The sequence below is a fragment of the Sciurus vulgaris genome, assembly GCF_902686455.1.
Source record: "Sciurus vulgaris genome assembly, chromosome: 7".
Classification (NCBI taxonomy): Eukaryota; Metazoa; Chordata; class Mammalia; order Rodentia; family Sciuridae; genus Sciurus; species Sciurus vulgaris.
Window position 1 is genome coordinate 88,460,206 of NC_136467.1, and position 26,162 is coordinate 88,486,367.

Below are 26,162 nucleotides of genomic sequence, written 5' to 3' on the forward strand. Positions count from 1 at the left end.
TACAATGAGAACTACAGAACACTAAAGAAAGAAATCGAAGAAAACCTTAGAAGATGGAAAGATCTCCCATGTTCTTGGATAGGCCGAATTAATATTGTCAAAATGGCCATACTACCAAAAGTGCTATACAGATTCAATGCAATCCCAATTAAAATCCCAATGATGTACCTTACCGAAATAGAGCAAGCAATCATGAAATTCATCTGGAAGAATAAGAAACCCAGAATAGCTAAAGCAATCCTTCACAGGAAAAATGAAGCAGGGGGTATCGCAATACCCGAACTTCAACTTTATTACAAAGCAATAGTAACAAAGACGGCATGGTACTGGTACCAAAATAGACAGGTAGATCAATGGTACAGAATAGAGGACACGGACACAAACCCAAATAAATACAACTTTCTAATACTAGACAAAGGCGCCAAAAATATGCAATGGAGAAAAGATAGCCTCTTCAACAAATGGTGCTGGGAGAATTGGAAATCCATATGCAACAGAATGAAACTAAACCCATATCTCTCACCCTGCACAAAACTCAACTCAAAATGGATTAAGGACCTTGGAATCAGACCAGAGACTCTGCAGATTATAGAAGAAAAAGTAGGTCCCGATCTTCAACATGTCGGCCTAGGACCAGACTTCCTCAACAGGACTCCCATAGCACAAGAAATAAAAGCAAGAATCAATAACTGGGATAGATTCAAACTAAAAAGCTTTCTCTCAGCAAAGGAAACTATCAGTAATGTGAAGAAAGAGCCTACAGAGTGGGAGAATATCTTTGCCAATCATACTTCAGATAGAGCACTAATCTCCAGAATCTATAAAGAACTCAAAAAACTCTACACCAAGAATACAAATAATCCAGTTGACAAATGGGCTAAGGAAATGAACAGACACTTCACAGAAGAAGATGTACAAGCAATCAATAAACATATGAAAAAATGTTCAACATCTCTAGTAATAAGAGAAATGCAAATCAAAACCACCCTAAGATTTCATCTCACCCCAATTAGAATGGCGATTATCAAAAATACAAGCAACAGGTGTTGGCGAGGATGTGGGGAGAAAGGTACACTCATACATTGCTGGTGGGGCTGCAAATTAGTGCAGCCACTCTGGAAAGCAGTGTGGAGATTCCTTAGAAAACTTGGAATGGACCCTCCATTTGACCCAGCTATCCCACTCCTTGGCCTATACCCAAAGGATCTAAAATCAGCATACTACAGAGATACAGCCACATCAATGTTCATAGCTGCTCAATTCACAATAGCTAGACTATGGAACCAACCTAGATGCCCTTCAATTGACGAGTGGATAAAGAAACTGTGGTATATATACACAATGGAATATTACTCAGCCATAAAGAATGACAAAATTATGGCATTTGCAGGCAAATGGATGAAATTGGAGAATATCATGCTAAGTGAGATAAGCCAATCTCAAAAAGACAAGGGACGAATGATATCGCTAATAAGCGGAGGATGACACATAATGGGGGGGAGGGAAGGGTTAGTGTTAGGGTTAGAGTTAGGGTTAGGGAGGGGGACAAGTATGAAGGAAGAAAGTACTGTATAGAGGGTAAAGAGGGGTGGGAGGGGTGGGGGGAAGGGGAAAAAATAACAGAATGAATCAAACAACATTATTGTATGTGGATTTATGATTACACAAATGGTATGCCTTTGCGCCATGTACAAACAGAGAGGCAACATGTATCCCATTTGTTTACAATAAAATAATAAAATAAAAAAAAAATAAATAAATAAAATAAAATAAATGGGATGGAATCAAACGAAAAACCTTCTTCACAGCAAAGGAAACAATCAAGAACGTGAAGAAAGAGCCTACAGAATGGGAGAAAATGTTTACCACCTGCATTTCAGATAGAGCAATAATCTCCAGGGTATACAAAGGACTCAAAAAACTTAACACCAAAAATACAAATACCCCAATCAATAAATGGCTTAAGAAACTGAAACAACACTTAACATAAGAAGAAACACAAATGGTCAACAAATATATGAAAAAATATTCAACATCTCTAGCAATTAGAGAAATGCAAATTAAAACTACACTGAGATTTAATCTCACTCTAATCAGAATGGCAATTATCAAGAATACAAGTAATAATAAATGTTGACAAGGATGTGGGGAAAAAAGTTCACTCATACGTTGCTGGTGGGACTACAAATTGGTAGAAACTGGAAAGCAGTATGGAGATTCCTCAGAAAACTAAGAATGGAACCACCGTATGACCCAGTTATCACACTCCTCAGCATATACCCAAAGGACTTAAAATCAACATGCTATAATGACACTGCCACATCAATGTTTATAGCAGCTCAATTCACAATAGCTAAGTTATGGGTTTTTCAAGATGGCGGCCTAGAGGGTGGCTGCATTCCGTGTTGCTCCAGAACTCAGGATTCAAGAGAGGAGATATTGAGACGCTTGGGACCAACTCAAAGTAGCCGGGTGACTCTCACCCCCTGGGGGGGCATCCCGGATGGGACGGGGGTCCCGGAACGCAGGAAACTTTGTGAAGTAGAACTGCCGGCGAGACGCCCCTCCCCCCGCTGGAGCGCCATAGAGGAGGCCGCTCGGCACAGCGCTGGGACTCGGAGCAGCCACTGGGGCTCCGGTGGCTGCCCGGGGGAGGAGTGGCGGGGAGAACTGTGTGGACTCAGGACACCGGGGCCTCCCCTGAGGAGGAGGAGAGGAGCGTGGCCACTTGGATTCGGAGAGACTGCACCAGAGCTACAGGCGGTTGCCAGAGGAGAAGCTGCGTGGCGAGCTGTTTGGAATCAGAACGACGCTTCTGAACACCGGGGCCTGCCCTGAGGACAAGGAGGAAGAGGAGCGGCCGCTTGGATTCGGGTGACTACACGGGAACTACAGACGGTTGCCAGAGAAGGGGCTGCGTGGCGAGCTGTTTGGACTCTGACCACTTCTGAACCCCGGGGCCTGCCCGGAGGAGTAGGAGAAGGAGGAGAAGGAGTGCGGCGGGTCCTTTGGACTCGCAGTGACTGCATTAGCGCTCCAGGCGGCTGCTCAGAGGAGAAGGCGAGCGGTGAGTTGTTTGGTCTTAAAGTGACAGCTCCTGAACACAGGGGGGCTGCCTGGAGGAGAAGCGTGGTGGGACGCTTGGTCTTGAGGGGCCACACCAGAGCTCCGGGCGGTGCCCAGAGGACCCGTGCAGCGGGTCACGTGGATTCAGAGCCACTCAGAGGGACTGCTCCTGAACACCCGGGGGGTTATCTGGAGAAGGAGGAGGAACGGGGAGGGTCACTTCGACTCGGAGTGATTGATTGCCCCGGGCTACGGGTGGTTGGTGGGAGGAGGAGGCACAAAGTGAGTTTCTTGGACTCCTAGTGACCGCACCGGCATACTGGGCGGCTGTCTGGAGGAAGAGGCCTGTGGCGGGTCTCTGGGACTCAGAGCGATTGTTCGGGGCCACAGGTGGCTGCTCAGAGGAGGGGCCACGCAGCCAGGCGATTAAGTGCAGAACAGGGTCCCAGGATCTAGGAGGCTTCTGGGTGGAAGAGCCGCACAGAGACAGGCTTAGGGCGGAGCGAAGGTTCCAGGCCTATGGGCAAATTCTCTGAGGAGGGGCAGCCTAAGGAGATTCATCTGCGAAGGGTGAGGCTCCCAGGCCGAGGAGGTAGGGCCGGGCCCCTGGAAACTTTGCAGAGGAAGGCAGCCCAGCCCAGGCAGTAGCTGTAAATTGAGGGGAACCTCTAGGAGGAAACTGACCACCGAGACCTCCCCACTGGGTGAGTCTTCCCTGCCTGGTGAGGTTTCCCCACAAGGACGGTAAAACCAGAGACACAGGCCCAAACAGGCCTTGCCTCAGCCCACAGCCTAGGTCCCCTTTGGATGACCATTGGTCAACAAGTGGAGGCACCTCTGCCCACTAGCAGGGAATATACCCCACCTGAAGGCCACCACTCCTAGAGAGGCAGCTTCCTTGTGGAGCACCGCATTATCAACCTCCTCCAAGACTTCAGCCTACTGAAGGCTAAGAGGGGATATATATAGAAATCTTCAGGGTCATTGTAAATCAACAGAGGAAATCTGCAATATCTCAGCGGTCCACTGATATCTGAACAACATGAGAAAACAAGGAAAGAAAATGCTGCAAACAAATCTAGATGTTACATCAATAAAACCCAATGACAGCATGGCAGAAGAAATGACAGAAAAGGAGTTCAGAATGTACATAATTAAAATGATCAGAGAAGCAAACGAGGAGATGAAAGAGCAAATGCAAGCATTGAATGATGAGATGAAAGAGCAAATGCAAGCATTGATTGATCGCACCAATCGACAGTTAAAAGAGCAAATACAGGAAGCAAAAGATCATTTCAATAAAGAGTTAGAGATATTGAAAAAAAACCAAACAGAAATCCTTGACATGAAGGAAACAATAAACCAAATTAAGAACTCCATAGAAAGCATATCCAATAGGATAGAACACCTGGAAGACAGAACCTCAGACATTGAAGACAAAATATTTAACCTTGAAAACAAAGCTGAACAAACAGAGAAGATGGTAAGAAATCATGAACAGAATCTACAAGAACTATGGGATATCATGAAAAGGCCAAATTTAAGAATTATTGGGATTGAGGAAGGCCTAGAGAAACAAGCCAAAGGAATGAACAACCTATTCAATGAAATAATATCAGAAAATTTCCCAAATCTGAAGAATGAAATGGAAAATCATGTTCAAGAGGCTTACAGGACTCCAAATACACAAAATTACAACAGACCCACACCAAGGCACATTATAATGAAAATACCTAACATACAAAATAAAGACAGAATTTTAAAGGCTGTGAGAGAAAAGAACCAAATTACATTCAGGGGGAAACCAATACGCATATCAGCAGATTTTTCAATCCAGACCCTAAAAGCTAGAAGGTCCTGGAACAACATTTTTCAAGCCCTGAAAGAAAATGGATGCCAACCAAGAATCTTATACCCAGCAAAACTTACCTTCAAATTTGACGATGAAATAAAATCCTTCCATGATAAACAAAAGCTAAAAGAATTTACAAAAAGAAAGCCAGCATTACAGAACATTCTCAACAAAATATTCCATGAGGAAGAGATGAAAAACAAAGAAGCAAATCAGCAAAGGGAGGAATTATCCTAAAGGAATTGTCAAATAAAGGAGGAAACAAGTTGTGTCAAACAAATAAATAAACAAAATTTTAAAAATGAACCAAATGACCGGGAAACCAAATCATTTCTCTATAATAACCCTGAATGTTAATGGCCTGAATTCATCAATCAAAAGACATAGACTGGCAGACTGGATTAAAAAGAAAGATCCAACAATATGTTGCCTGCAAGAGACTCACCTCATAGAAAAAGATACCTATAGATTAAAGGTGAAAGGATGGGGAAAAACATACCATGCACATGGACTCAGCAAAAAAGCTGGAGTATCCATCCTCATTTCAGATAATGTGGACTTCAAGCCAAAGTTAGTCAGAAGGGATAAAGAAGGTCATTTCATACTGCTTAAGGGAAGCATAAATCAGCAAGATATAACAATCATAAACATCTATGCCCCAAACAGTGGCTCATCTATGTATGTCAAACAAATCCTTCTCAATTTCAGAAACCAAATAGACCACAACACAATAATACTAGGTGATTTTAACACGCCGCTCTCACCACTGGACAGATCTTCCAGACAAAAATTGAGCAAAGAAACCATAGATCTCAATAACACAATCAATAATTTAGACTTAATGGACATTTATAGAATATTCCATCCAACCAAGAGTGAATACACTTTCTTCTCAGCAGCACATGGATCCTTCTCTAAAATAGACCATATATTATGCCACAAAGCTAATGTTAGCAAATACAAGAAGATAGAGACACTACCATGTATTCTATCAGATCATAATGGATTGAAGTTAGAAATAAATGAAAGAGTAAAACACAGAAACTATTCCAACATCTGGAGATTAAACAATATGCTATTATATGATGAATGGATAACAGAAGATATTAGGAAGGAAATTAAAAAATTCTTAGAGGTAAATGAGAACAAAGAAACATCATATCAAAATCTCTGGGACACTATGAAAGCAGTACTTAGAGGGAAATTTATTTCATGGAGCGCATTTAATAAAAGAAGTAAAACTCAACAAATAAACAACCTAACACTACAGCTCAAAGCCTTAGAAAAAGAAGAACAGAACAGCACCAAAAGTAGTAGAAGACAGGAAATAGTTAAACTCAGAGCTGAAATCAATGAAATTGAAACAAAAGAAACAATACAAAAAATTGACAAAATAAATAGTTGGTTCTTCGAAAAAATAAACAAAATTGATAAACCTTTAGCCACACTAACAAAGAGAAGACGAGAGAAAACCCAAATCACTAAAATTCGGAATGAACAAGGAAATATCACAACAGACAGGATGGAAATACAAAACATAATTAGAAGCTATTTTGAAAATCTATACTCCAACAAAATAGAAAATTTCGAAGACATCAACAGGTTTCTAGAGACATATGAATTGCCTAAACTGAATGAGGAGGACATAAACAATTTAAATAGACCAATTTCAAGTACTGAAATAGAAGAAGTCATCAAAAGCCTACCAACAAAGAAAAGTCCGGGACCAGATGGGTTCTCAGCCGAGTTCTACAAAACCTTTAAGGAAGAGCTCATTCCAATACTTCTCAAAGTATTCCATAAAATAGAAGAGGAGGGAACCCTCCCAAACTCATTCTATGAAGCCAATATCACACTGATACCTAAACCAGACAGAGACTCATCAAGGAAAGAAAATTTCAGACCAATATCCTTAATGAACATCGACGCAAAAATTCTCAACAAAATTTTAGCAAATCGCATACAAAAACATATTAAAAAGATAGTGCACCATGATCAAGTGGGTTTCATCCCAGGGATGCAAGGTTGGTTCAACATCAGGAAATCAATAAACGTAATTCACCATATTAATAGACTTAAAGTCAAGAATCACATGATTATTTCAATAGATGCAGAAAAAGCATTTGATAAAATACAGCACCCCTTCATGCTCAAAACACTAGAAAAAATAGGGATAGTGGGAACATTCCTTAATATTGTAAAGGCCATTTATGCTAAGCCCATGGCTAATATCATTCTAAATGGTGAAAAACTGAAAGCATTCCCCCTAAAAACTGGAACAAGGCAGGGATGCCCTCTTTCACCACTTCTATTCAACATCGTTCTTGAGACTCTGGCCAGAGCAATTAGACAAACCAAAGAAATTAAAGGGATACGAATTGGAAAAGAAGAACTCAAACTATCCCTGTTCGCTGATGACATGATTATATATTTAGAGGAACCTGGAAATTCCACCAGAAAACTCTTAGAACTCATAAGTGATTTCAGTAAAGTAGCAGGTTACAAGATCAATGCCCATAAATCCAACGCATTTTTATACATAAGTGATGAATCTTCAGAAAGAGAAATTAGGAAAACTACCCCATTCACAATAGCCTCGAAAAAAATAAAATACTTGGGAATCAATCTCACAAAAGAGGTGAAAGACCTCTACAATGAGAACTATACAACACTAAAGAAAGAAATTAAAGAACACCTTAGAAGATGGAAAGATCTTCCATGTTCTTGGATAGGAAGAATTAATATTGTCAAAATGGCCATACTACCTAAAGTGCTATACAAATTCAATGCAATTCCAATTAAAATCCCAATGACGTACCTTACAGAAATAGAGCAGGCAATTATGAAATTCATCTGGAAAAATAAGAAACCCAGAATAGCTAAAGCAATCCTTAGCAGGAAGAGTGAAACAGGGGGTATTGCAATACCAGATCTTCAACTCTACTACAAAGCAATAGTAACAAAAACGGCATGGTATTGGTACCAAGATAGAAAGGTAGATCAATGGTACAGAATAGAGGACACGGACACAAACCCAAATAAATACAATTTTCTCATAGTAGACAAAGGGGCCAAAAATATGCAATGGAGAAAAGATAGCCTCTTCAACAAATGGTGCTGGGAGAATTGGAAATCCATATGCAACAGAATGAAACTAAACCCATATCTCTCACCATGCACGAAACTAAACTCAAAATGGATTAAGGACCTCGGAATCAGACCAGAGACCCTGCAGATTATAGAAGAAAAGTAGGTCCAAATCTTCACCTTGTTGGTCTAGGACCAGACTTCCTTAACAGGACTCCCATAGCACAAGAAATAAAAGCTAGAATCAACCACTGGGATAGATTCAAACTAAAAAGCTTTCTCTCAGCAAAGGAAACTATCAGCAATGCGAAGAAAGAGCCTACAGAGTGGGAGAATATCTTTGCCAATCATACTTCAGATAGAGCACTAATCTCCAGAATCTATAAAGAACTCAAAAAACTCTACTCCAAGAATTCAAACAGTCCAGTCAACAAATGGGCTAAGGAAATGAATAGACACTTCACAGAAGAAGATCTACAAGCAATCAACAAACATATGGAAAAATGTTCAACATCTCTAGTAATAAGAGAAATGCAAATCAAAACCACCCTAAGATTCCATCTCACCCCAATTAGAATGGCGATTATCAAGAATACGAGCAACAACAGGTGTTGGCGAGGATGTGGGGAGAAAGGTACACTCATACACTGCTGGTGGGGCTGCAAATTAGTGCAGCCACTATGGAAAGCAGTGTGGAGATTCCTTAGAAAACTTGGAATGGAACCACCATTTGACCCAGCTATCCCACTCCTTGGCCTATACCCAAAGGACTTAAAATCTGCATACTACAGAGATACAGCCACATCAATGTTCATAGCTGCTCAATTCACAATAGCCAGACTGTGGAACCAACCTAGGTGCCCTTCAATTGATGAGTGGATAAAGAAACTGTGGTATATATATACAATGGAATATTACTCAGCCATAAAGAATGATAAAATTATGACATTTGCAGGCAAATGGATGAAATTGGAGAATATCATGCTAAGTGAGATAAGCCAATCTCAAAAAGCCAAAGGACGAATGATATCGCTAATAAGTGGAGGTTGACACATAATGGGGGGGAGGGAAGGGTTAGAGTTAGGGTTAGGGAGGGGGGCAAGTATGGAGGAAGGAACTGCTGTATAGAGGGTAAAGAGGGGTGGGAGGGGTGGGGGGAAGGGAAAAAATAACAGAATGAATCAAACAACATTGCTCTATGTAAATTTATGATTACACAAATGGTATGCCTTTACGCCATGTACAAACAGAGAAACAACATGTATCCCATTTGTTTACAATAAAAAAAAAAAACAATAGCTAAGTTATGGAACCTAGGTACCCTTCAACAGTTGCATGGATAAAAAAAATGTGGTATGTATATATACACAATAGAATATTACTCAGTCATAAAGAAGAATAAAATTACGGTATTTGCTGGTAAGTTGATGGAACTGAAGAAAATCAAGCTAAGTGAAATAAGCCAATCCCAAAAAAACAAAGACCAAATGTTCTCTCTGACATGTGGATGCTAACACACAATAAGGAGAGAGGGATAGAAGTTGGATTAGACAAAGGGGAATGAAGCGAAGGAGGGGGAAGGGAATAGGAAAGACAGTAGAATTAATGGAACATAACTTCGCTATGTTCATATATGAATAACAACCAGTGAAACTTCACATCATTTACAGAGAATGGATTATACTCTCTCTATACATATATAATGTGACAAAATACACTTGTCATGTATATGTAAAAAGAACAAATTTTTAAAAAGAAAAAATGTTTGCAACAATAAAAAAAACTAAACTCACATTTTCCATTGTAATATCATTTGAGGCATTCATCAGATTCACACTTTTGTCAACAGCTAAAATCCCAACTACTGAGTTTGGCTGTGTAACAGAGACCCTGAGAGAGACTTTTTCAGAAGGTTCAGCATTAGCTTTGCTCCAAAACAGCTTTATCTGAGGGAGAAAACAGGATTGATTGATTTTTACTTTTTAAAAACATTTGTTACATATTACCAATAACAGATTAGTAACTCCAAATCTAAAAATCCTACCTTTGCCTTGGTCCAGGGATAATTCTAAAATCATATATAACTCTTTCCAAATAAAAGAATAAAAAGATTAAAAAAAAAAAAAGGCTATTCCCTCATGTTTGCAAGCCATAAAACTTCTTACACTTGTACAAATCTGAATTATCCTTCACATCTCTCTTCCCCTTCTCTCTTTCTCCCCTCCTTCATCCCGCGTCCCCGAGCCAGTGCTGGACAGGCAACAGCAGTGTCTAGCACAGCTGAGAAGGACAGCATCCTCAAGGGGGCACACAAAAGAAACCACAGGTTTCCTATACATAGGTGACCTGGACTTGGAAATGAACACAGAGAGCTCCCTGAGGACTCACCGAACTAGCTGGGGTGTGAGATATGAAGGTTCTGTCCAAGACCCTGTGCTCTGTGTCTCCATGGCTACCTGACTTCCTGTCATCATACTCAACAAAGCCTAGTCCTACTACTTCTCAGAAACCATCAGTCATCTCATCACTGCTGAACAGAAGGGCTTTCTCACGAGGGCCCTTCCTACAGGGGACTCTCATTTCATCTAGCATCTATCTCTACACTCCCCTGTACCAGCAATGGCACCGTCTGTCCAAGATGGCCTTAATGCCACCCTAGGCTTGATTAAAGTTTGATAGGCTCCTTCCTGACTACAGCCCCCTTTCCTTAGAGCACTTGCTTTAGACATCTTGCAATTCAAAGTCTTTCTCTGACTCTGAAGTGTAAAACTTCTCCTGGTGGAAACCATCCTCTCAAAGTGTAATCATCAGGGAAGACAGAGCCCCAACTGTTTTCCTAGTCTCAGTGGGAAAGTGGGAGCCAAATTCAATAGGTGTCAATTAGCAAAAAATGAAGGTCTAATCACTTTAACCAACCTTCCCACAACAACCTCCAGTACTTTTACTTTAACTCACCCCAGTGCTTTAACAGTCTCCTACCTTTTGTTTCAATAGACTTGAATTCAATCTCTCTTATATTATAGAATCTTGTGTTAAAATCATCCCCTCCTGCCTATCTGGTCTGGTGCAATTTTTCTCTGATACACTTCTCAAGTCATCGTATCTGAGACTGGAACTGAAACTGATTTCCTATCTCATATGTCTAAGGAATTTCTTGAAATAAGCTATCAATACACTCTGCTTCCTCAATGTCGATGATCCTATACACTTGTTACTAATTTTAGAGCTTGATCTCACTTTCAGAAATATGTCTCCTAGATTAAGCCTCAGTCCTACTTTAAAATTCACTTTTGTCAGCTATCATCATTAGAAGTAAAAATTGTGCTCTGAAGCTAACAAAATATAGTGTCTTCTTTTTTAAAAAGAAAAATGTCTTATGTCTTTTCATCAGAGAAAAAGTAGAAGTTTATATTGTGATAATCAAAGTTAGGGTTAACAATTCTCAACAGAAGAAAGCATGGAAGAACCCATACTCTGCAAACCACTGCTTTAAAACAATGAGGACCAGAGAGACAGCGATTTTTAGTGAGAAGCATGGCTCATTTTGATCTATGTGAGAAGATTCAATCATGTTTCTTATCAGAGTTAGGGGCCAAGGCAGCTTCCTACACAAGCTGATTACTCAATCTATAAAAAGTACTGATGCATATGGAGGTCAGACTTCACACAGATCCTCATGTGCAAGGTAACCAAGTATATTAAAAATCTATCCCAGGTTAGTTTTCAGCTAATGTAATAGATAAACCAAAGCCCAGCTCTGCCTCTTAAATTCATCTCGGATGGCCTCACTCCCTCACTCCAAGGTAAGGTCAAGCCACACATATACTACAGTGCCAATGAATTCCACAACCAAGCTACATCAACTCAACTATTTTAAAAGTTCTGAAATGGTTGTATGTTTTTGAGTTAAAGTCTTACAGCCAAGAACATTATCTCACAAATAAGATACATAAAGTCAAAAAATTCTACATGCAAAAATACATATGTAGTAACTAAATATGAAGAGGTTTGACCATATTTCTAGAAGGGAATAATATATCCTCCTAACCAATTTGGCTTAATGATACTTTTTTAAAGAAATAGCATATATCTCAGACTTCACTAATAGAAGGTTTTATTTTAAATATAATTACCTTAAATCTTACCTTATTTTTAAAAATAAGCTGAATAGGAATTTTTAGGACATCATTTATAATTTCACCATCATCTTCAACATAATACACAATTATACAAGACTTTGGTGCCCAAGAACTTTCTGGTATTAAAGAGAAGGTTGTGGTGTTTTGTTTGCCTACAGCCACCAACTGTCCCCTGGATATTACCTGAAAAAAAAAATAGTAGATGAATTTAATTTTTTGCAAAAGTTAGCAGGATCTCAATTGAAGCTATAGTTATTGTAATTTTAAGCAAAACCACAAATTTTTGACTTAAATCAGTCTTGACACCTTTTCAAATATAAGAAAACCAACTTGACAGAGTCGGTTCTAAGAAATAGAAATTGAAGATTAAAGCAATACTGATTGGAATAACAGTAGATTCATAATCAAAAATTAATATTTTTAATTCTCAATTTAATTTATTGCATTTTTAATTTTTGATTGACATGTAACATTTGTGCATACTTGTGGGTCACGGTGTGATATTTCAATACATGTACACAGCATGTAATGACCAGATTAAGGTAACTGGCATATCTATTCCCTCAAACATTTATCATTTCTTTGTGTTGGTAAAGAATCTATTTTTGATTGGGAGGAATACAGGACTCTACTGGGACAGTTGGATTTAAAAAATTACAAAGTCATGATGTCAATTTCTATTTTTTTATATTTTACAAATTTCTACCAAGAATGTATGTTACTTGTCTAATAGAAATTTGAATTTTAAACATGATGCTAAAATTAAAGTATTTTAAATTAGAAATGCAAACACAGGTTGAAAAAGATAAAAGGTACTTTGATTGCAATATGAAAGGGACAGCCTAATTTCAAAAATTAGTAAGTTCAGTGTAAATATAAGGTAGATACCATTTAAGATGATTCTATAATAGATCATAAGTTTAAATTCTATAAGAGATTACCATATAGCTAAATTCCTTCAATTGCTTGTTGCCACTGACCACCAGTTCAAAAGGTGATCCTACCTAGAAGAAAAAGATCTGAGTTAATATGCACATATCGATGGCAAGAGAATCCAATTATACTGTGATTATCAAGTGAGTTATTACCTTTATATTTTCATCTCTTGCTTTTAGCTGGATGTATGTCTTACTGGGAGATGTAAACATGCCATGAACTGCCATACTACTTACACTGGCCAGAAAATAAGCCTACAGCAAAAGAAAAAGAGCTGGAAATTTTCATTTTGAGTAACCCTGAGAAAAGATGCTACCTGATGAATAATTACTAAAAGTCAAATTCCCTTTCTTTTCTTTTTTTTTTTTTTTTTTTTTTGAGCAGTAAAAATACATTCACCAAACACTGGTCTTCATCAATTTATAGTTATACTATAAAGAACCTGATAATTTAAAAACACAAAAGTCCTTGCTATCATAACCTAGGGGGGAACAAAGAACACAACTCTTTTTCAGGAATAAAGGTTATTTTATCAGGAAACACTGGGAGAAGAAAGAATGAAAAGGAAAAGGAACCTTTCTTTTCTCCACAACACACAGCTCACCAACACCTATTAATCCATCAATGTTCAGAGTGAAAAATCAAAGAGGCGGGCTAGGGGTGTGGCTCAGTGGTAAAGCCTGGCACGTATGAGGCACTGGGTTCAATCCTCAGCATCACATATAAATAAATAAATAAAATAAAGAACCACTGACAACTAAAAAAAAAAAATCACAGGCCCCAACTGTGGAGCACCCTGCTCAGCCAAGGTCCTGACTCAGGCAAGACAGAGTAACCAGAGGGAAGGTAGCAGGGATGGCTGAGAATTCTCAGACAAACCACTTTAAGAAAGGAAGCTCAACAAAGGTGTGTATGTAAAAACAAATACATAATCTTCTTTGATTCCAGTTCCTCCCAAAATAAATCCACCTTTATTTTTATTTTCCAGTATTAGGGATTAAAGCCAAGTCCTTACTCAGGCTAGGCAATTGATCTACTGCTGAGCTATTAACTCCACCCCTTTTCTATTTTATTTTATTTTGATATGACTCTCTAAGTTACCCAGGTTGTCCACCAACTTGTGATCCTCCTACCTCAGCCTCCTGAGTAACTGGGATTACAGGTGTGCGTCACCACACCTGACTGAAAACAAAATTTCAAATGACTGAAAATCAACCTAGACCCAGGTTTTGAGGAGCTTCTCCCTCATATCTTCACATTGTTATATTTTACTCTGCTCTTCAAAATGAACTTACAAGGAAAATTTCAGGCCAATCCTCAGTCACTGTCATCAAATTACTTCTAACACTTTCTCCCACTTTAAAACACAGAAACGTGTCCACTTCCTATGCACTTTGAGCTCTGACAGGTTGAGTGTCTACATGGTTACAACTGAGATGATGGTGTCTCGGAAACATAATCGTGGGAAACAGAGGGCACCTTCAGCTGTAGCTCATTGGAGTTGTCCAGGATTGGGAATTCAATCTTAAAGATTCCATTTTGGGGAACAGTATAATTCATGATCTGGACAGCTTCCATGTCCTGATTTCCATGATTCTGTCTGCTCCAGAGATTGGTATTGTTTCTCTGTGTCACTGCTATGACTACATTATTACTTCTTTCTTCAAGAGTCAGTTGGTTGCCATCAGAACGGCTTACTTTCACCTAATTATTAAAACAAGATATTTTTAAAACAGGTAACAAAAAAAGCAAAGAATTTAAGTTCAATTGGCTGCAGTTTCCATCTGTAATATTCCCATTACAGTAAGTCTCAACAATTATTGGTGGCACTCGCACTTCCAGATTCAGTGGCCTCTCTGTAGGAGGCATGGAGAGCCCATGGTCCCTGCCTTCTTAACACTATGGCTTCCTTGCCTTCTGTGACTCCACCACAGTCTCCTTCACTTCTCACCTCTCTTTCTGCACCCTCTCAGTGTCCTTTTTGGTTCCCCTTTCCTCTCATAAAATATGGGAATTTCTCAAGGCCAAATAATCATTAAACTGTTCTTCTCCCTTCCTCAAAGGTCTCAGTGTTCCTGTGCCTTAGTTTATTATTTTGGGGGGATTATACGGTAAATCTGAAACCCCTATCTTTTCTTTGCACTGCAGCTCATACCCAATACCTCCAATTCCCTCCAGGAAGTTCTCACCTGAATACCAGTCACCTGGAAATCAGCATATCTAGCACAGAGCAACCATCTTGCCTTTCCTCTTTTCATTGATACCACAATTCTGCCAGACCTACCCTCCAAATTCTCCCTCCCTTGCCCTACCTCCCAAATCCAGTGAACACCAAGTCCTGTATTTCTCTGTTGCCTTCCGCTCTCACAGCCACCACCATGAGGTCCCTGTTGCCCCGCGCCTAGGCTGCTTCCACCCTCCAGCGCACAGCCACATGGCCCTACTCAGTTTTCACCAGAACCCTCCCACATTCTGGAGGTTCCTAGGCTTCTCACTGCCTAGAGTATAAAGTTCAAACCATAAGGGAGACATTCAGGACCCTCCTGTCTTATCACTCCCAGACATGAGCCCTCAGCTGGGACTGCAATTGTCCAGTCACTATCTTCTGAGTACCCCTGCATTTGCTATCCAGTCTCCCACTTTTTGTCTCAACTCATCTTGCTCCCCACCTCCCACCCTCATGCCCAAACATTTAAAACCCTACTAATCTTTTAACAAAGCATTCAGAACTTCCTCTTCCATAAAGCATCCCTTAACCCCCATCCCATCCCAAACCCAGACCTTTCTGCCTGAACTCCACTGTTTCGCTTACCTGGAACAAACATCAGCAGCCTCGTGATTTTTACCTTTCAAATTGCCTAAATTATTGAAATCACTGCAAACAGTAACCATCTAAAACTTCTCTTCACACATTCAACAAGGATCAACCCCTCCTCCATTTAAACAAGGGTTAGCTAACTGGAAAGCAGGCATGCCTATCCAGTATTTTTGTAAATAAAGTTTCATTGGAATATAGTCATTCTCGTTTGTTTATTGGAATATAGTCATTCTCGTTTGTTTACAAGTTGGCGGTGGCTACTTACATATGACAATGACAGAGTTGAGTAGATGTGACAAAGACCACATGACCCAGAAAGCTAAAAATATTTACTATCTAATCTCTGCAGGAAAAGTTTTGCAATACCTGCTTTAAATCCCTATAGAAACTAACTCATGATTTAAAATCTTATGCTGCCTTGAATTACAGTTCTGTGCATATTTTCTTGTCACCACCACAAAAACTTTGATTTCCAGGGTAGCCCTGGGTCTTTCTTTGCTCCATAAGCCCTGCCTAGCCCTATACCTTGCACTCTGTCAAAACATACTAAAGTAATAAGTGTTAATTCAACATTTTTTGAAAAAGAGATATGCTGTTAAATTTTAAAGCTGTATCCTTTCTAGAAATAAAATTGTCATTGTAAAAATCAGATTTAACTTAAAATTTTGACCACCATCAAATCCCTTCAATTAATAAAAGCTTCAATGTAGCAAATCTAATTTAAACTATTTGCTAAATAAATTTCTAGGAAGATATTTTTGTTGTTGTTAGAAATGACTTTTTAAAAAGTAAGATCCAGATCATTTAGAAACAATTCTACATATCTCACAGTTCTAAAGAGGAAAAGTAATCTATCTAATTTTGGCTTAAATTTTTGAAGAAACACTGAATATACTATTTCCCATTCTGTTTTTCATTCAACCAAACTTACTGCTATGGACTAGTAATAAATATACCAACTTACAGTGGCTGTGAAGTTCAGAGATGGCTTCAAGATAGTAGCATAATCAAAAAATTCAATGATGTAATCATGTTGCTTGAAAAACACATTGGAGCTTGCATTTCTTGAGATGCCTATTTTGGAAGTTGCATCATTTAGAATGAAAAAGAAATAATTTCCTACCAGCTTCTATCAACCAAATCTTTCCATCTAAGCTACCTGTGAAAAAGACTGAAGATATCAGGACACATAAGCTTTACTTCTATACTGACATAGCACACTATGAAAATCATATGACTCTATGATGTTTTCTGTGAACTGCTTTTAATTAAACACCACTACCACCATCCTCCGTCAGTGACATGGATACCAGCAGATTAGGGCCACTGACAGAATAGTCTTGTGCTTTTCCAATAATATTTCCAAAGCTGTTGAAATAATAACAGAAACGTCCAAATAATTGACAATTTTTTATTAAAGGATAAAACTATCTAGAACCAGGTGAGATTTCAGATTATGTTAAGTAGTTTTTTAAAAAGGAGGAGGAAGAAGAGGAGGAAATGGTAGCTGAAAATGTAGGCCTTTCTGGGTGGTTCTCAAGCTAAAAAGAAAGAGTAAAAATGGGGGAAAAATGCAAATAGCTATCACATGTGATTGAAGCACAAACTCACAGAAAGTAAGTTTCACTTTTATTATGAAAACATCCTGCAAGTTAGACTACTTAATAGTCTTGAAAACTTCAACATTAAATAGCATGTTTAAATAGGAAACTAAATGCCCTCAAGTGAAAGTGCAAGTTATAAAAAGAGAGGACAGAGCAGCAGCACTTAAGTAGCTTTACCTTCAATTCAACATCTACAAACCTGTAAGTGATTCTGTTACTGTGGCTAGAATTTCTATTGGCCCAGGAGTAGAGAGATCCGAGTGTTCAAAATGCCCATCTGAAAAATCCATTACCTTTTTCATCTCTTCATCATTAAAAGAGAAGTTTGCAGATCCATTTATCTGTTTTGTTTAAAAGTTCAATTTTATTCTCACTTTAGCAATTCAAATTCTAGAAATAAAACTCAAACTAAGTTACGACGTGATGGCTCCATATTAATCACTATGTAAGTGGGTAAATTCTCACTGTTCCAATGTTGCAAAGCTCTTGATTATCTTACACTCAGTTTTTTTGTTAATTTAATATAAAATCTTATTTTTAGAAAAAATACATATATTTTCCCATTGCAAGTTGTAAACTGTTTGCAAAAGTTACCTTAAATTTTTTTGTAATATTTTTCTTCTCTCCCCAGAAGGATAGAGGTAAAAATGTAAGCACTACATCTCCTTTCACGGGCTTCCCATATGTATACCTGAAAAACAATAAACAGGGTTTTTTTTTTCCCCCTAAAACTTGATACCGTCAGAAGAACAAAATAAAAATATTACTTTCAATAGCATATTCTAGCAATCTAATGTAGAAGAATTATATTACATACACTCATACTATGAATTTTTAAAAACTAACCCAGCGCCTCCCACATGTCAGGCAAACGTTCTACCACTGAAGTACATTCCCTGATATTTTTATTTTATTTTGAGACAGGATTGCTCCAGCTGGCCTCAAACTTTCAATTCTCCTGCCTCAGCCTCCTGAGTAGCTGGGATTACAAATATGAGCCACACCCAGCTTGAAGATTTTTAAATGTCAGTTGAACTTACAATCACTGTGGCCAACAGCTGCACGTTCCAGTATTAGTCAGGAGGGATTATTAGACCTTAGATTCTGGGGCACTGAATGAACTCACAGCTGCCAAAAATTATTTTTGCAAGAAAATCAAAACCAGTAATTTTTCTAAATCCATAGGATCAAGATTTTCTTCTTGAATCAAATCTCCTTCTGTGCTATTGGCAGTCTAAGTATTATTAGTATCCGTTCTCATCATGGGAAATTCTCCTCATGTAAAGGAGAGGTAGTTTTTGAAGAATCATTTTACTGCCAGGAAGTCTTTTAAAGATGTGTTTCCTAGATTTCTTCCATCTCTATTATGAAATGCTGGGTCAAATGTGAAAGTAATTTTGCTTTGCATTCTGTAAATTATAAACTACGGCTTCCTGAATCCATTGATTAGACACAGAAATAGCCCCTCATCTGGGTCAACTCAGCTCAAAAGCAAATATAGTATATTTCAAATCAAGAAGGAAAAAAAAATCAACCTTCAATGCACTACCCTTCCAAACAAAAATAGTAAAGGTAGTGGAAACCCTGGTTAGAAACCTTAGCTTCAAAATCACTTACTCTAAAGAGTAAACCTAATATTGTTTATATCTTGGTAAGACTAAATAAAAGCAAAACTATAATAGCAGCACCCTATATTTTAAAAGAGTTGTATCACATGCTAGTACAGAGAGTTTTAAAATAATAATTTAACGTATTGTTGGATGCAAATTTTTAATTTGGCTTAAATGTGAGGTAGACTTAGCTTTCTACCAAGCTGATAATAATCACTGTAAAACAGGATTGCTGACAATTATTATCCTAAATAGAATCTGAAAGCATTTAGAATACATTAATTATTCATAAAATACCTTGGCAACATTTTACAAAGCAAATCAAAGATATTCTAGGAGAGTATCATTAAGGAGATAAGAAAAAAAAATTTTTTTCTGAAAAAAGCCATGGTAAAAAAGATTTATAAAATAATACCTAAAAAAAGATTAACCCTATAATTCATGTTTCTCCCTACCTACCTTTTTTTTTTTTCTTCATGTTATTTCCAGGATACAAATGTCTCAATTCATCAAATAAATACATTTTAATAAACTTTAGATTAAATAATCTTTTTTAATTCCACTCTTCCCAGGAGTTGTAGGAGCAAACTAGACATAGGCTGTATTATTTTCTTTATAATCCTCTAAATCTCACTGTGGTTAATGGGAAAGAATCTATTACTTATTTTTAATGAGGTAGAAATAATAAGCAGATATTCACATCAAAGTTAACAGACAAAAACATACTTTTTTTAGTCACCTTAGTTAGTTTTCAAAACCAAATGGAACCTTTTTTAAAAAGTATGTTCCAATTAGTTGTACATGACAGTAGAATGCATTTTGACACATCATACATAAACGAAGTAAAACTTCTCATTCTTCTGGTCGTACATAATAGTAGGATCACACTGCTTGTTTAGTCATATATGCACATAGGGTATTAATGTGCCAAATGGAACCTTTTAAGCTTCTCCAAGAAATTTCTAGCAATACCCTGTACATTTAAAATAACCTTGATGGAACAGATGCTTACTAGCAAAAAAAATTATTTATCATCTAACTCAGAGAGGTGACTATGACAGCTATTATGAAATAGATATTTATGAGATAATTTCTATAATTTAATATCAACCACCTGAAAAGACAGACGACAGAACTCACCTTTTAAAATACACCTGAGGAACTTGATTTCAGGTTCTACTCTCTACTCCCTAATTTGATAAGACCAAACCTTTTGCCCATACAACTCAATTTGGTTCACTCCAAATCACAGCCTTTTAATTTGGTATGAAGACCTTGTCTGTGCTACATACAGCTTGGTGCTGAAATCTTAGGAGTCGTGTTGTTCATCCATTGTTCTTTCAGCAAGTATTTCCTGGATGCCTATTCCATGCTGACGCTGTACTAAGCACCAAGGTGCAGTGGTAAGGCAGACTCATTTCCAAAGAAGTGAACTAGCAAACAGCAAAGCTGCACAACTAGTTCTGTGAGGACAGAGGGTTCGGGGGAGTAGCCACACCTTGAAATCACCTATATAAAGATCATAGAAAGCATTTTTCATTCTTGAAGCACAAGTAAAATTTGGGGAGTGGAGTTTGGGAGAGTGGAAAAGGAGCTGGGAGGTGTCAGGAAATATGTTTAATGGAAACTGCAACAGTGATTAAGAAGAGATAATACAGGTCTGAATGAAGGAAGTAGCCATGGAGAAAAGTGGATGGACTTGAGAGAGATTAAGGAGACAGAATCAACAGCACTGGTTGTTGACTGGATATGGGAATTACTGAAGGAGTAGAAAGAGCTTGGCTAACTGGAGCAGCTGCACTGATGGCGGTGCAGTCCACCAAGACGTCAGCAGGGAGGTCACAAAAGAAGATCAGGTTGTGGGAGGTGATAGGGTTAGTTAAGTACCTATAAGACACCCAAGTGGAGATGTCTAGTAGGCAGCAAGATATGAGCGTCTAAACCTCAAGACAGAAATTAGTGCTGGAGATAGAGACTGGAGATAAGGACTGGAATGACTGGAGAGTCGTTCAATTATATACTATAACCATGAAGGAAACTAAATAAATGTGTCGAGAAAGAAGAATGCACTGGCCATGGTGGTGTATACCTGTAATTTAAAAAAAATCCAGCAGCTCAGCAAGAGGATCACAAATTCAAAGTCAGCCTCAGCAACTCAGTGAGGCCCTAAGCAACTTAGTAAGACCTTGTCTCTAAATAAAATATAGAAATGAACTGGGGTTGTGGTTCAGTGGTTAAATATCTCTGGGTTCAATCCCTGGTACCAAAAAAAGAAAGAAAGAAAGAGTGCCAGAGATGGAGCTCTGAGGAATAAGAACTTTTCAAAGATGAGCAGGGGAGAGTAGACTGCAGAGTCTTCAAGGAGTAGCCAAAGGCAAGGAGGAAACCCAGTCAGGAAATTAGAGTGGATAGCAATGCCAAATGCTGCAAAAGGGAAAAAAATCTAAAAAAGTGCCCCAGAGACTGAGCAGGAAGGAGGTCGTTGTGACCATGGTGAAAGCAGTTCCAACAGATTATGGGTAGCTGAGGAATGAATGGAATGTGAAGAAGTGGAAAATGGATCTATGACTTCCTGTGAAGAAACAAGAGATAGGCGGTGGTTGGAAGGAGGCATGGACGTCAGGGAGGGTTTGTTTCTTTAAGATAAAGATGATTATGGGTGAAGATGCCTCTAAAGAACAAAAGGTTAAAGATACTGAATGGAAAAGTCCAAACTCAGGCCAGAGGAAGTGGGCTTGGCACTCTCCTGATAGCAGCCTGACAAGGCCCAAGTGGAGGAATTAGCCTCTGGAGGGAAAAGAACTACAGCTTTCATCATGACAGTCAGTCAGGATGATGGAGATGCAGAGGGGGAGAAGGACGATCACGATCATTTCCACCTCTACTGGGACACGGTATTGATAGCGTATGTCTATGCTCATCTTTATAAACTGATAAAAAGCTGGGCATGTGGTGCATGCCTGTAATCCTAGCCATTTGGGAAGCTGAGGCAGGGGGATCGAAAGCTCAAGGCCAGCCTCAGCAACTTAGCAAGTCCCTAGGCAACTTAGTGAGATCCTGTTTCAAAATAAAAAATAAAACATGGCTGGGTTCAATCCTAAGTACCAAGAAACAACAACCACGACAACAAAAAAAAAAAAAAAAAAAAAACGAAAAAAAACTGAGATTCCTCATAAAACTTGGAATGGGCCAACTAGAATGAAGCCACCAGACACATGTGAGGCAGGGTGAGTTGAAGGTCTCTGTGTACATATGGGGAAATGAATGAATGTCGATTACAATAAGACAACCAACCTCCTCTCCCACTTCCATTATCAATGAGAAAAAAAGAATAGGATTTAAGAAAAGTTAAGTTGCCTCAACTCTACATCATCTGAATGAGGAATAAGGATGGATACATATTTTTTTTAAAAATCTAGCAACTTATAATGTATATCTGAAGTAGTCTTGGTCTTTGGGAAATATTTTAGGACTGGACTGGCTTAGAAACAGAGATATGGATATAAACACCTGCTCATGCTTTATTATTTATTACAGAGAGTTGCTCATTGCCCAGTAGGATATTTTGATAAGCAAAACACAGTGCTAATATTCTGGAATATATAATGAGCTTTTGTGTATACAGTTTTATAATGGTTCAGAGTCATATCAAAAGAAACATAATACTTACTTTGCTGTGATGGTACCACTTAAATTCTTAGAAGTCAAAGAACAATATAATGGTGTCTGCAAAGAAACTTCAAATTTTGGCAACACTGAAAAAGAAAGGCAATTTCTTAAAGAATATGTTTTACCATTATCTTCAGCTGAACAAAATAAAAAAATTAATTCTTCTGAAAGAGTTGATGATTATTATTACTTAAGTTTAGAAACATTAGAATCCAAATACACATTAACACAGAGGACACCCCTTTATTTTATTCAAAATTAGAAATCCTGAGTTCAGCTTTATGTAATTAAGTATTAAATGTTCCAATTAATACTATTTGACATAAAGCACCCCATCAGAATAAAAAATGTTTGTTTGCTTTTTTCTGATCTATAGAAAATTTTTTTCTATAACTTCACTGATCAAAGAAATAGATCTAAGTCTCATAACAAGGTACCTCACTATTCAATTAACAGAAGACAAATATCAAAAAGGCCTCTGGCTCCCATAAGACTAAAGGCCCTCTTCATGCTCCAACTCCTTCCTATACCCTGGACCAGTCTAAAACAGGAAACCAAAAAAGTCACATAAGTCAACTACGACTCCCCTCTTCCAAGGAAATTCAAATACCTTCTCCTCACACCTGATAGGTCGGTAATCAGTTTCCCTGTACACTGTACCCCATTCAACAATATACAACCACCAAGGATCATCACAACATGATGTGAAAATAGCCTATAAAATTGTTGGTCCCCTATGATTTATGCTTCTAGATTAGCACTATCCAAAAGAAATAAAATGTGAGTCACGTGTAATTTCTTCATTTCTAGTAGTCACACCTAAAAAGTAAATCAGTGAGATCAATTTTTGCAATATTTTGCTTAACCCCATATAGACAAAGAAATATCACTTCAACATATAATCAAAATAAAAATTATTACTAATGAACTTTTTCCTTCTTTATCTTCTATTAATTCTTCAAGATATGGTGAATTTTATACTTATAGCATATATTCTTTTGGACCAGCTACATTTCAAGTACTCCACAGCCACATGTGGCAAGTGGCTTCATGTTAGACAGCAGAGTTCCAGATGAAGGGACAGCCAACTATGACCAGCAAGAGCTAAGACCCATTTTTACTATTTTTAATTCGTTGGTTAAAAAAAATATATCAAAATAATAATATATCATGACATATAAAAGTTACATGAAATTCAAATTTCTATGTGCATAAAATAAATTTTATAATATCACAATAATATTCGTTTACATATTGTCTACAGCTGCTCTCACCCTACAAAGAAAAGTTGAATAGTTATGACAGAATATAGGACCTATCCAAGGGCCTCAAATATTAATATCTGACTCATTGTAAAAAAACACTTTGCCAATTCCAGTTTTAGGTGATCCTCAGAATTAGATCAGAAAATAGCATGTGCTAAGATTCTGAGCCTGAGCCATAGAAGGGATAAGCACATTACTTTCCAGAATTTCAGCTGCCCTAACAAAACACAGTCTCAAAATGTGCCACAAATCAAATGAAAAGGTTCATATACAAACTCAAAAAGTGGCTATTTAAATGTTCAACATCTCTAGTAATAAGAGAAATGCAAATCAAAACTACCCTAAGATTTCATCTCACCCCAATTAGAATGGCGATTATCAAGAACACAAGCAACAATAGGTGTTGGCGAGGATGTGGGGGAAAAGGTACACTCATACATTGCTGGTGGGGCTGCAAATTAGTGCAGCTACTCTGGAAAGCAGTATGGAGATTCCTCAGAAAGCTTGGAATGGAACCACCATTTGACCCAGCTATCCCATTCCTTGGCCTATACCCAAAGGACTTAAAATCAGCATGCTACAGAGATACAGCCACGACAATGTTCATAGCTGCTCAATTCACCATAGCCAGATTGTGGAACCAACCTAGATGCCCTTCAGTTGATGAATGGATAAAGAAACTGTGGTATATATATATATACAATGGAATATTGCTCTGCCATGAAGAATGATAAAATTATGGCATTTGCAGGCAAATGGATGAAATTGGAGGATGTCATGCTAAGTGAAATAAGCCAATCTCAAAAAACTAAAGGACGAATGATCTCACTGATAAGCGGATGAGGACATATAATGGGGGGTAGGAGGGGTTAGCGATAGGGTTAGGGTTAGGTATAGGGTTAGGGATAAGGAGGGTGGTAAGAATGGAGGAAGGAAGGACTGTATTGAGGGAAAAGAGGGGTGGGAGGGGTGGGGGGGAAAGGGAAAAAAAAAAAACAGAATGAATCAAACAACATTGCCCTGTGTAAATTTATGATTTTTAATTTAAAAAAATAAATAAATAATAAATAAATTGTGAACTAAGATGGAGATCCCCAGCTTTCACTCATTTCTCCTCCATTCATCAACAAACTAGCAGGACCCACTGTTCCCATCTGTGCTTTTAACACAATATTATAAGTGCTGCACTTACAGGAATATGATTAACCTGAGTTAAACAGGTTCAGCAATATTAACCAAATAAAAATGTGGAAAATAAATTGACAGCAAAATGAGTTTTCATTTTATTTTATTTTATTTTATGGTGTAGGGATGAAACCCAGGGCCTGTGCATGCTCAACCACTGAACCCCAGTGTTTTCATTTTGCTTTTTGGTACAGGGGTGCCTTACCACTAAGCCATATTCCCAGTTCTTTTTTCTTTTTTTTTTCTTTTTTTTTTTTTTTTCTGTTTTGATACAGGGTCTCACCAAGTTACTGAGGCTGACCTTGAACTTGGAATCCTCCTACCTCAGCCTTCTGAGTGGCTAGGATTACAGGCATGTACCACTGCACACAACTAACCCCAATGTTTTGACTTTTAAAAACTCAAAAAATTTTAAATATCTCATGATCACAACAAATAGAAAAAAGAAAAACTGTATAAAAGGAAAAGACTAGCATAATGGGAATTTAGGTAATATTTTTTCCTACTTTTCTCTTTACAATGAGATTTTAGAACTTTACAAAGGAAAATACTTGTTTAGGCCTAATAAGGAACACCAGAATTTTATCTCCATTGGGATTTTTACTTTAAGCAGCAATATCTCTTGAAAATTTCTCTTATCTCTGTAGAAAGTAATAAATGTGAGGTTTTTTCTTCAAAATAAACTGAGGCACTCTTACCATACTCTGAGACTTGAAATGATTGATAATATGTCTGGTCCTATTGGGAGGAAGAAGAAAAAGACAAAATATGAGTTCTTATTCAATTATTTTGCTTGCTTACTTACCTGCATATAAAGGTTTAGAAAATGAACTTTAAGTTACATTTATAATGGTTTAATGAACAAAACAGTTTATCTTAATTTATCGAAGTTTATTTTTAGACAATTGCAATAATAAGCTTGCGAAATTTC

At 37.9% G+C, this 26,162-nt stretch overlaps 1 protein-coding gene across 2 annotated transcripts in view; it reads right to left on the bottom strand.

Annotated features, from left to right (window-relative positions):
- CD109 (CD109 molecule) overlaps window positions 1-26,162 on the bottom strand; it is a 142,764-nt gene that overhangs the window by 60,161 nt on the left and 56,441 nt on the right. For both annotated transcript variants that reach the window (XM_079146499.1, XM_079146498.1), the window contains exons 7-16: window positions 25,930-25,969; window positions 22,783-22,867; window positions 18,097-18,193; window positions 17,702-17,843; window positions 16,863-16,972; window positions 14,560-14,784; window positions 13,233-13,334; window positions 13,086-13,148; window positions 12,151-12,327; window positions 9,799-9,951 (exon numbers count right to left, since the gene is read on the bottom strand). In XM_079146499.1, coding sequence (XP_079002625.1) covers window positions 9,799-9,951; window positions 12,151-12,327; window positions 13,086-13,148; window positions 13,233-13,334; window positions 14,560-14,784; window positions 16,863-16,972; window positions 17,702-17,843; window positions 18,097-18,193; window positions 22,783-22,867; window positions 25,930-25,969 — 1,194 coding nt within the window. The remainder of the gene's footprint in view (window positions 1-9,798; window positions 9,952-12,150; window positions 12,328-13,085; window positions 13,149-13,232; window positions 13,335-14,559; window positions 14,785-16,862; window positions 16,973-17,701; window positions 17,844-18,096; window positions 18,194-22,782; window positions 22,868-25,929; window positions 25,970-26,162) is intronic.